Source organism: Crocodylus siamensis, chromosome 5 (genome assembly GCF_052110815.1).
Source record: "Crocodylus siamensis isolate JL-2025a chromosome 5, ASM5211081v1, whole genome shotgun sequence".
NCBI lineage: Eukaryota > Metazoa > Chordata > Crocodylia > Crocodylidae > Crocodylus > Crocodylus siamensis.
Genome location: NC_143399.1, coordinates 202154637 through 202167082, shown reverse-complemented (window position 1 = coordinate 202167082; position 12446 = coordinate 202154637). Strand labels below are relative to the sequence as shown.

Below are 12446 nucleotides of genomic sequence, written 5' to 3'. Positions count from 1 at the left end.
TCTAAACAAGCTACAAAAAGGTTGGCTGCAAGCATTTAGCATTGCTGTACCTCATTTAGGTTGCTTACTAAAGAGCTTCCTAATTGCCAGGAAGCTTAACAAATTGTTGTTGATATATAAATAAACTCCTCTTTGATGGCTTCCTTATTTTTGTGCAAGAAGATTGCTATCTTGTCTTGCACATTAATTTCTTTGTAAAAGGAACATGAAGATCAAGAGACTGCCCTAAGGACAGTTGATAGTCAGAAATGTGCCACAGGACAGCTTGGTCTTTAGTATTGCTCCTTGCATCTACTGCATTTACCTGAATCCAGGATGACTCAATTTAAGACCAGCCTCCCAAGAATTGGATTTTGTACATGGAGCATTTATAAATTTATAATTTTCCCATGTACAGAATGTAATTACTGGAGGGCCATTTTAAATTTAATCTTCCCACTGCTGGAGCAGGGAAAGCAGTGGCAGGGGGGAGGCAGTAGGAGGGCAGGTGGTGAAGAGGCAATAGGGGAGAGGCAGGTGGTAGGGCATATGGGGGGGAGGCAGTAGAGGGCCAGGTAGTGGTGAGGCAGTGTGGGACACAGCAGGTAGGGGAGTCAAGTGTCCTGTCCCCACCACCGCTTGCCCGCCCCCACTGCCTGCCCATGTGGCCTAGTGCCTCCCCCCAAATGCCCCCCACACCCTAGCTGGCTCCTCTGCTGCCTGCCCCTGCACCACCGCTTACCCTGTGGCCCCAACTCCAGCAGGGCTCTGGCACCACTCTGGCCCAGTGCACGGAGCTCATGGTTGATCCATCCGAGCAACAGCAGCTGTTGCAGCAGCTCCAGCCAGAACTGCTGCCATCACTGCTGGTAGTGGGCTGGGCCAGGGCAACCGTGTGCTCCATGCCCTGGGGCAACGTGGGGCGAGAGCTGTGCTGGAGCTGGAGCTGGACCCAGACAGTAAGGTGTTGGGTCGAGGAGGCTTCAGGAGGGAGGGCAGAGGCAGCAGGGGGTGAGCAGCGGTTGCAGCTCCGAATCCAACCCCAGGTCAGGACTGGAGTCTGAGCCACAGCAGCCACCTGCCCCGCACCACCTTGTACACGCATCCAAAGCCAGGGGCTTTCCCCACATTTTAAATGGGGTGGGGGTTATTGTCTGGGAATTAAGTAAATATGGTATTGCTTTCATGTTCCTTTAGCTAGACTTAAACATTTACGCACTTAAATTTTTAAGACAGCAGCTTGTAGAATATAGCTCGGTACTATGATCTAATTTGGCGTCAAGTAGCACTGCTTATTTTTCTAATACAAGGCTATGACTAGACAGCCTAAGCAGGGCTGAAGGTGCCTTCTCTGTTTAATACTGGGCATAGACAGATCTTTTGTTGGGAAGTCAGCCTTAGTAGAAAAGACCCATTTAGAGTTTTGATCAGCATGTCCACGGAGATGTTGTTATATAATAGAACAGAGTGTTTCCCTGGCATGTGATATAAAATAGTTTTCAGAAAGTTCAGTTAAGGTCAGGGTATTCTAGTCTGACTTTTTTTTTTGGAACAGTAGACTTTTTTTAAACAATATTTATACTAATATTATCATTTTATTGTAAATTTGAGACCAATAGTACCCCCCCTTCCTAATGGGTAAAATGACAACTGCCACGCAGCGTAATAACTGTCCTACTGGTTCTGCTAGGAACTTAGTGTATAGGGCAGGGAAGTTCAGCCACCAGCACAAAATTTTACTGCTTGCTAGCCAGATTTGTTGGTGGCTCTGAGGAAGGGTTGCAAGCAGAGGATCATTTTGCCCCAGCTTGTATATATTCTTCATTATCCTTGGATGAGGCTGTAGTCCCTGTACCCTCTATCCTGACACTAGATGACTACAGGAGTTCCTGGAGTCGATTCATGTAATAGCTAACACACTGGGGATCCTGGCCTTCTGGATTCTGGCGCTTGTGTGACATTTTTCTTCCCCCTTGACATCTTGTAGTAATAATACCGCATTAGTGAAGGACTTTTTGAGTTAATTAAACTACCCTGCAAGATGCCTGCTTCTCTGGAGCTTGTCATGCTCAAGTCTCTTACCAGCGCTTCAGGTCTTTATTCAATAGACACTGCTGTGATTAGGAGTTACTGCAGTGGATGGAGGACAGCCACCAGAAAGCAGCATCCACATACCAATGGCATGTCTGTACTCCTTCCACAAAGCAGTTGAGAAGGCTACCAAGAAACACAGCTTTGCCTCCTCTGCATGCATCAAACTGAGAAAAATGAGACTGACTCTGTTCTGGCTGTTACTGTGAGCACCTCCCATTGCAGCTCTTGAGATCTGTCCTTTGCATTTCTGTGTGCCTGTGTGTTCACCTCTTCTCTGCATGTGGCATGTGTGGAGTGGGAGTAGATGGACGGGGCATACACTTTTCCAGCAATCCCAAAAGAGTCGCCAAAGTGGTAAAGACATACCCTGAAAGTAAAGGAGTCCCTCAAAAGATTCGACATCATCAAGTCTCCTCCAAATGAGAATTTTCAATAACTGAGCTGTGCTGGTTACATACGAAGATCTTAACCAGGCTTTTGTGGCTACATCCAATGGCAGCGTTTTTTAAAACGGAGAGGAATTAAAGCGGTTTGTTGCAGAAGGTGAGGTGGTGGCATGTACAAGCACCCAAGCTGCCCTCAAATGCTGCAGTTTCTGCATTTGGTACTATGAGGAGATCTTTATATTTCTAGCCACTGGGGATCCCTAACAGAGTACAAACATCAGATTTTCTGTTCTGTGGGATGTGAGCTTTTCATTGCCAGCAGAGAAGAAGCATTACACTCTCCTGTCACATTAGGTTGCTTGGGGATTCAAGCATCTGTACTGATTTGAGCGTGCTTGAGGCCTCAGTCGCAACAATCTTCTTGTACCCAACATGGAGAACTATCGACAGCACCCCCACAAAAAAACTCCAAAGTCAGCTGTGTTCATTTTCAACTTCATTGAGCCAACCATGTCATCCAGATATCCAGCTCCCACCTCGGCCAAGGCATATGCTCAAGAGGAGGGCAGAGGAAGTGCTTTACGGCCAACGTAAAAAAAAAAAAAAAAAAAAAAAAGAAAAAAAGTGTAACATCGATATCAACTCCTGGGAGACTATCTCTTGGGACTGCCTCAAATAGAGGAAGAGTCTACTGCAGTGATCTCAGTACTTTGAAACCTCACGACGACAACAACAGGAAGTGGAAAAGGTAGGCTTCATCAGCCATCTTCGGTCACATAGATAAAGATGGTCATGGAAGGCAATCATCCTTGACTGCGAGGGGTTGCTGAAGAAGTTGATGATAACGGCTTATTGGCCATTGTCTTCACAAAGACAACAGATTCTGACTTCTTAGTCCGGTGCATTATACAGATTCTTTGGGATCTTCTAGGTCTGTCATCTGTACTTAGAAGTTATTTCAAGTCTGTGGCTCTTAAATGCTATATCTTTATGTACAACTATTTCTTGGAAATGCTAGAGGTGAGCTAGTCCACCCAGTGACTCCCACCTACTTCATACTTCTTTGGTGTGCATCCCAAGTTTGCCCTTCACTATCGCTCAGATTGTTTCCTGACCTATCTGGACTGTTCAGTCTCTGCTATTTCTACCGTCTTGGCCTCAATTCACCGAACACGGTTTATAGCTAGCTTGCTTAGAAAACGGAATATTTCATACTAGGCAATGGTTAACCAGGTCTAACTCTGTGAATAGCACTTGGGCATGTTTTGGCAGTTTCTGTGGAATTAGAAAAGGGTGATTTTGGCCTCAGTTCAAAAAATGTCAGCTATGTATAAGAGGCCATGCCTATATCCCATTGGATGGTGCAAGGGAGTATTTCTGTGAGAATATGCCCTGTCTACTTCCTTCCACTCTGTGCTGCTCCATGCTAAAAGCATGATGTGTGGTTCCTTTTTGGCATGTGCCCAAAGCAAGCCTACTACTATTTTTAACAGCGACTACACAACATTTCATCACCCTGCGTTGCATTCAAAGTGGAAACAGTTGGATGGCATGTGTCTTCGCGGTAGTTCTCCCTAACACAGCCTGAGCAGTAAAGACACCACTAGCTTACTACGGGTATTGTCCAGCTGCTAACCTAGATGGGGAGAGCAGAGAGAGAGCACGCCTGGAGGAAGAGGAAACCTAGTCTGTTATGGATATTTTAGGCTGTTTCCAGTGGAGACCTCTGGTGACTGGAGTCAACTTGGATGATCTTGCTGTCACTGCTGGATGAGAAGATTCACACTTGAAATATTTGAATTTTTATTGGTGTACACTAATTGAATACTAATCAAGTTCAATAGAGCGTTTGAAGGCTGGTGAGGCTTGTCTTAGCAGCAAAATCACCATTGCTTGGTTAAAGGAATCGCCACAGATGTCACAAGTTATCAGTGCCATCTTGAAAATTGCTATAAAGAATTTACTACTTCTGCTTTGTACTCTTGTAACTAGCTGTACTGATCCTGGAATGGGAGCGTAGCTGGCAACTCGTGCATTGGGGGAGCTCTGGAATCTGGCTTCGGGTACATCTGTATGACCTACCGCCGTACCCAGGAGAGCTCGTGAGAATCCAGCCCCATGCACTTGCTCTTATTTGTGCTTATCCAACCTCGAGTAGGTGACTTGGGGTCTTTTCTGGGCCATGCCTTCAGGACCCCATTCAGCCATCTACTCTGGTGGGCTTGGGTGCAGGCAGAGTAGGAGCGAGTTGACTAGCCTTTGATTGCATTTGTTAGTGCAGAGCAATATTTCAAATACGTCTTTTAGACCAGGACATATCTATACTGCCTTGCCAGGGAGCCAGTATAGATATGTCCTGGTCTAAAAGACGTATTTGAAATATTGCTCTGCAGTAACAAATGCAATCTTTTTTGAGCAAAATGACATTCTAGTAGAAGGCAGGGCATGGGTGGCACACTGCAGACAGGTGCCGTTCTGCCCCACGTTTTGCCCGACTGCAGACCTGACACGGCTTACTACCTCTCTCTAGTCTAGTATTAATTGTTGGTTCAATTCAGAAGACTTTGTCTGGACCGTGGGTACTGGCATGCTTATGTAAAAGTACCGTTGTAACCTGGCTTTGTATTTTTGCCTTTTGTAGGTGTCCTTGCTCTGGCAGTTGCCATCAAAGAATTAGCCGTCTCCACACGCAAGGCTCGTACTGCTTTATGGTGCGCGTTGCAGATGACTCTACCGCAAACCTCCTTGAGCAGTCCTGTAAAACAGGAGGAGGTTGAAAGGGTGCTACAAGAGCTTTGTCCTAGGAATGCAAGCACGCAAGAAAAAGACATTGTGGGACACGAAGACAAGGGAAGCAGAAAAGAGAAACCTGAAGAACCAATGCAGATTTTTGAATAAAAGCAAAAAAATAAAGGGGGGTGGGGGGAGGGAATAAGTGCATTGTAATGTACTAGACCTTTTTTTTTGCTAGGTTATACAAAATGAGAATAACATACCCGATCAGTACTGCAGTTTTATTACTGTGATTCTGGTGTTGTGACACACACTACTTGTAACAGTGTTACTGAAGTTTTAATATTGCTGGTATATTGCAGTGTCTACTTCATAAAATAAGGATTTTATTAATAAGGGGAACTAGGCAGGAGCTGAGCATTTCCTTGACCACTTACCCAAAGCTCTGTGTTGGTTATGACTCAAGTCTTCAACTGAGTAACCAGTGAGTGGCTAGGGGAACTTTTTTTCATTTGTTATACCATGTATCCTATTTTAGAAATGCCATTTAAGAGTTATTTTATAGTTGTTGGCCTTTTTTTTGCATCATTATGTAGTTCTTTTAAGTGCCAAAGTGATTGCTAAATAATCTAATTTTCTATCCTGTCACTCCACACTGAATGGTCCACACTTTTTTACGTGGTGTTATTGTGACAGGTTGTCTAATCTTTCAGGTAATTGTCAAAAGTCTGATGAGAATAATCGGTGTTTAATGTTGGGTACATGAAATGCTTCAGCAAGTTGTGCTGCCTATCTAAACCAAATTTTCCCACGGAGTAGTCTTTGTTACAAAATTTTAGATTTAAAAAATGATGGAGACTTTAGAGTTGTATTAAATGTTACATTAGGAGAGATGTTTGCAGGTGATATAAACTTATCACTCAGGAGTAGAAAATTTAGATTTACTGATGCCTCAGTGGGTTAAAAAGAGTAACAATATAATCTAAGTATGCACTTAATTGAAATGATGTGGTTATTAATATACGTTTATGGTACTATAATTTTCTGAAACATTCCATATTTATTTTGATGTTTTAATTGTATGTTTATTTAAAAATCTATTTTAGTAACATACCGTTGGGTCTTTTGCCAAACCTTCCTAATAATCATAATTAACGATTTACTCAGGAAATATGTATATTATATATAAATATACACATGGTATTTAGGGATTTTTTGGGGGAAGAGATGTTTGCAAAATATTTACATAAAGCTAACTATATACTAGGTTACCAAAGCTGTTTAACTGGTTTGTTTTAGCATGAGAAGATTTCATATATTTAATTGCTATTGCTAGTCGTCATCCTGTGGCTTAGACAATCAGAAGTGTTATGTATCAATGTGAATGTACAGGGTGAGAATTAGAAAAGGAAGAGTAATTCACGTTTTGTTCTTATTGCACTAATTATAAGTATTTTAATGCTTTAACAATCGTGTCTTAATGTTAGATTGTCTCTTAAAATGTACTAATAACCAAGTAATGTCTTAGGTGTTAGTATGTTGATGGACAGCTTTTGAAGAACAGCTCATGTTTTAAAAATAATTATGCTGAGGATAGCAGGAAAGGCTGAAAGACTCCAGAAGAGAATTGATCTGTGGTTCCTAATGTTATGATGTTGAATTTGACTTTATGAGTAAATGCAGAATCCTGTTTCCACATATATGCACCTGCTAAATATTTCAGACAGTCTGTAGTTTTGGACCTGTGAATGTGTGTGTTTGTTTTTTTTTCCCCAGAACAGACGTAGTTTCCTAGTACCGTTATTAACAGGGATGAGGCAACGAATGCGCAGTTTTGTAGAAGAAGCCTCGTTTTGACCTGCTGATATATTAAAAAAAAAAAAAAGAAAAGAAAAGAAAAATAAAGAAGGCAGAATCTGATTGCAGCTATGCTCCATGTTTTGGAAGGAAAACCCAGTTCAGCTCAACTAGATATCTTTTCAGTATTAGTCTAAACCTAGAAGTCCATTCTAAAGAGAACTAGTTCACTGCAGTGCGTGGTGGGTTTTCTGCATGTGTGCGTGTGCAGTTTTATTTGCACAAATGAATTTCAGAAGGTCAAATAGGCTTTTGTGAGAAATTAGCTGTAGTTGGTAGTCTAAGAGAACGCCCGAGTTACAGTATTTGAGTTAATAATGGAATTTACGTGTTTGATTTTGATGATTATTAACAGGAAATCAGAGTTTGAACGTCTTGATTTGCATTTCTGTTTACAGAATGATTATAGTTCTGCAGGATTGTTTTGTAGTAGTGAATGTACTGGACGCACTAAGTCCTTGTATTTTTTTTGTGTGTTGTTTATTCTCGTGAAGGAATGTGGTCTTAATTGGTTCCTAATATAGTTAATGTGCCTTTTAACAGTCTTATTTTTCAAAAACGGTAGGTAACTGTGTATGCTCACTTTGGCTTTCTATTGCAATTTAATAATACATTTAAAGGGGTTACAATGTAGCTGCACTTGACTATAGCTAAGAAGTAGCATATATCAATATTGTTCTTGCATAACGTTCGATTTGTCCAGATATTGGGATCTTTTAACAACTGTAAAGCACCCTAGCAGTTGAGATTTGCCACAAGTCAAACGTATTAATAACCAATCTTGGTGGCAACCAGTGTGCTTGCTTAATTTGTTTTGACTTGATCTGCTTGTTTCTTCATAAAAATGAAGTATGCGATGGACACGTTAGCATGGAAATATTTTTCTGTGCGTTTCTGGCAATACTCTAACAAATAGCAGCAATAGAAATGCGGACAACAAAACGGAACTGCTAGAATGTCTTAATTCTGTGTGTGACGTATCCCATGCGCTCCTATTTCAGGGGAAAATGAGTCTTTTGTAAATGGACTAGTTTGCATTCAGGGTAGCAGTCCCCTGAACGCACCTAGTATTTCTAGGTGATGTAGTGCTCCATGTGGCAGTGAAATACGATTAACGTAAGTGGCCAGGTCTCCGCGAGAATAAGTATTGCTACCTTGTTTGCTTTGCGGCTAAGCCTATTCTTTGACTTCGGTGGAAGCAGGATTGAGTTGGTAAGACTGCAGTCTTGATTAAACTAGACATTGATTTGCACAATGTTTGGGGGTGGTTTGGGTTTGGTTGGAAAAGAAACAAACACATGGTGAAATTTCCATTTTGCAACGTTTCCACCCATCTTGGAAAGAGTTGTTTTTTTTTATTTGATTGGCTTGCGCAATTAGACTCGGATGAGATGGGAGGAAAGATTTGCTGCCAGCACTAATTGAGAGCAACCGAATAATACGAACCCTCTCAATTGTAAGTGTGCAGGATGTTTAGAAAATGATTTTTTTCAAATCGGGGTTGTTACAATACAGGTGTATGTATTTTGATAAAATAAAGATGACTTTTGCTATTTGAAGATCCCAACCCATCAATGCAATATAAAGCATAGGCTTGAAGATCGCAAGCCAAATGCCGTTTGGTAACGGAAGTGAAACCAGTGGTGGTTCTGTCTTAGCTGTCCCCCGGGGAGCATCTGCTCGGCCCACTGCAACAAGAGCACGCTCGTGCCCGTGGCTGTACCTCCACCTCTCCTCGGCACCCCTAAACTTCTTGTGACGATTTGAGCTATTTTGACAGAACTACTATACAGCTATTACTGATAGGATCAATGTTATTTGTCACTAATTACTGTGTTGCTAAGGAAGGAGAATTACTGCCCTGCGAAGCCGTGTCCTAACAGGGAAGACTTCCACGATCCAGAAGGGTTGTACCAGTCTCATGCTCCCCACGTGTTGATCCTGCTGCTCTTCCTCTCCGTGTGCCACAATACAGCTGTTAGAAATCATGTCTTCTACGTGATTGTGGATGGGCTGAATGTCCCAAATGGTTGATTTACACTTAGCACAAAGCTAATTGTTGTTGTTGTTGTTGTTCTGTTTTTTACTTGATGCCTCTCTAATCCTTGGTTCTCCTCTGCCTGAAATCCTAGCATTTGCCTTGACTCGGGATTCAGGGGTTATGAGAGGCCACAGCTACTGCTTGTCACTGGAGTGAGGATACAAACTTAGATATGTGGGTTGTATTACTACTGAAAGGAAGAATTAAAACCACTTCAACCAGTAACCACCCCCCCTCCCCCAACATAAGATTGCATGTGTCATTTTCTGCCCTCCTCTGAAAGCTGGTTTTTGTTCTCTCGCTGTTCTGGGGAAGCTGCGATGTCTTAAGAGAGCAGCCTAAAAATAAGAGAACTGCTTTCAGCCAGGCATGAAGAGCCTGTTTTTTTTTGTTTGTTTGTTTTTTGTTCATGATCTTGCATTAATTTTTTTTTTTTTCTTCATTCTCTCCCTCCATTTTTGAAGACATCACTGTTTTTTTTTTTTTGTTTTTTTTTAAGGCTTCAGTTTAGGACTTGCCCACGCCAGATTTTGCAAGAACCAACCCCCATACCGAAAGCCAGCAGGGAGCACAACGCAGGTATTTTATGTGATCGCAGTAGAGCTACATTTCAAGCACCTCTTAAAACTGTATGTCGAGTCGTAATTCAGCTCCATAGAAAACGGGTACAATCCTGCTTCCAAGGAAGTCATTAGGTTTGCCAGCTTTTTATTTCAGTCGAGCCTTCTGTTTTATGACCTGAGACGTGAATCTGAGATGTCATCGCTTTGTGCACGCAAGCTTTGCAGTTCCCCTCTGACTGTTCAGTATCAAGAAATTCCAGAAAAATATGCATTCCCTGCGGTGCTGTGAGTCTCCGCAGGGCAGTAACACGCTGGAATTGGAGACGCGCTTGGCTTTTTGTGTAAAGCTGGGGAATGCACCTTCTCTGCATGCTTTGGCTGAGTTGAGTCTATAGGCGGCCGAGAATTTTGCACCTTGTTTATACTGATTTGCCTGGAGAGAAATACAGCCTTTACCATGGTAAGATCTTGATTTGTCTCCAGTGCAGTTTATCCGTCTCAATCACCAGCACTGTTTTGGTTTTGTGACGTTTGTATACAATTATGAAAAGCAAAATTGTGCATCTATGAAGTTACTTTATATTATAAATTGCTTTACAATTTGCTTTTAACAAACGCTTTTTATTTATTTATTTTTTTTCTGACGGGACAGTCAAAATTGGTTTATATATAACATGGTGATGTCTTTCTTTATTAGCAATACTGTAATTAATGGTGCAAGATAAGATGCATTTTAATGTACTTATTTAACTTTTGTTGTTAGAAGTAAAAAAAAAAAAATAAAATAACGGGGTAAACCAGCTTATAGCAGCTTTTTTTCTTAAACGGGGGAACTGGAACTCTAAATCTTCTTTGCTGCTTATTTGCCAATAAGCTTTAAAAACCATAGAATAGAGAATGAGAGAAGGACTAGACCAGTGTCGACTTAAGAAAATCCATTGCCAGATAAAGGTTGCTTTACGTTTTTTACTGTATATAATACAACTGGTTTAACACTTGTTTTTGCACAGTAATAATGAGCATAGTTTTTTCACAAGATTAGGCTATTTCCAATATATATGGGGACAAATAAGTTTACTTTTATTTTTTATGACCAATATAAAAAGATTAATAGTGTCTATATTTTAATATACTGTTTGGTGTCCAAAGTATATCTTTTACATGTTGGTCAAACTCATTAAAATTAAAAACAGATTTTTACACTGCTAGTGAAATATTGCTGACGAGAGAGAGTTTTTGCGAGGTGCTCCGTTTTAGAGGACCCAACAGAAATATGTGCAAGTACAATTTAGCTAAAAAGATAAGATGTCATGTGTTAGTTATTCAAGACTTTAATCATAGCCGATTTTTAGGCTGGTTTTCAGTCTTTCTGTAGATGACTGTGGATATCCGAACGCTACAAAAATCTTACGTCTACCTCTTGTGTAACACTAAACTTTAAAAAAAAAAAAAAAAAAAAAAAGTTATTTATACTACACAGATTTCTGTTTGGGATATGCTTTGCTACCGTAGGAAATGAGTATGTCTCGTCTTGTGAACCTGAGTGGCATTTTTTTTTCCTGTAAATCGCTTGTATTACATGGGACCACCAGGATGCCTCGTGGTTGGGGCTGGATTGTATTCACTCGTGTCAAGTAGCCTACCGTGTGAGCGGTGTACAGTTGCACACAGCTCATGTTAAGAAAATGGTCCAAGAGCAGAAAGAGATGCTAAGGTTTGTTACATGTATGAAATTCTCAGATGTAAAGGAATTCTGTAATAAATCACGGCCAGTGTAATTTTCCAGTATTTTGTGTATATATAATTGGGTTTTTTTTGGGTTTTTTTTAATTTAAAGAATCAGTTATGTTGTATGTATGTGCCTAATAAATAGTTACAGCCATTGTTCTGTTCAGTTGAACTTTATGTTAATTATCAGCTGCTGTCCTTCATGTGATTTTTTTTTTTTTTTTTTTTTTTCCTTTCCCCCTCCTGTTTTGTAATTCAGCACTGAAAAGACCTGTTGTGTGTTCTGGATAACACTTGCAGTTATGAAAATAATTAAAGTACTTCATATTTTAAGTCACTGTGATTTTTATGACTTCAGTAAATGATAAGGGGAGTGGGAGCTGTTGATTTGATATCAAGGGATTGCTCCTTTTTACACGGGCCAGAGCAGGAAGATCATCTGTTATTCCAGCTTCCAAATGTAAAACCACGCGCAGGAAATGGGAGAGTCTTTCCAAGATGCAAGTTGCAGTGAAGTAATGAGATTTGAAAATTCGCCAAGGGAAAAAGTGTTAGCGAATGACCCACGTAGCCGCCATTCATCCCATTGTTGTTTCCCTTTTAAGTGGCCTGACGGCAAAAAATGTAGCCTTCAGGAATGTGACGGGTGTCTCAAACTGTAATTATTTTACAGTGTGGCACAGATCAGTTTCCACTGCAGATCAGGCATTCGTACCTGTCTGCACTGCTTTTAAAAGTGCCCAGCATTGTGGCGCATGCAATGGTATAAGTGGCAAAATGCACGTGAGAAAATGGCAGCGGCGCACTCTTGAACTAAAACGCATCGAGGAAGTTTTAGTTGAAAAGCGCGCCGGTGCCACTTTCTGCACGCTGAGCTGCATTTTTCTACAACTTCACGCGGTGCAGCACACGTCGGCTCACGTGTGGGACAGACTTGCACCGGGTCTCTAGTGCATCCCAGCACAAAAATGTAGATGTATAAATGCTCGTAGTGCCCAGAAGCCCCACACAGGGTCATGATCGCGTTGTGCAAAACAAATCCACCGGGAGGCCCAGAGCCTGCCT

At 41.3% G+C, this 12446-nt stretch overlaps 1 protein-coding gene across 6 annotated transcripts in view; it reads left to right on the top strand.

The window, feature by feature from the left end:
- LOC149865150 (meiosis-specific coiled-coil domain-containing protein MEIOC-like) overlaps positions 1-11714 on the top strand; it is a 36833-nt gene extending 25119 nt beyond the window's left edge. For all 6 annotated transcript variants that reach the window (XM_090047905.1, XM_090047907.1, XM_090047903.1 and 3 more), the window contains one exon: positions 5101-11714. In XM_090047905.1, the coding sequence (XP_089904031.1) occupies positions 5101-5357 (257 nt within the window). In that variant the 3' untranslated portion in view covers positions 5358-11714. The remainder of the gene's footprint in view (positions 1-5100) is intronic.
- Positions 11715-12446: the final 732 nt, after the last annotated feature.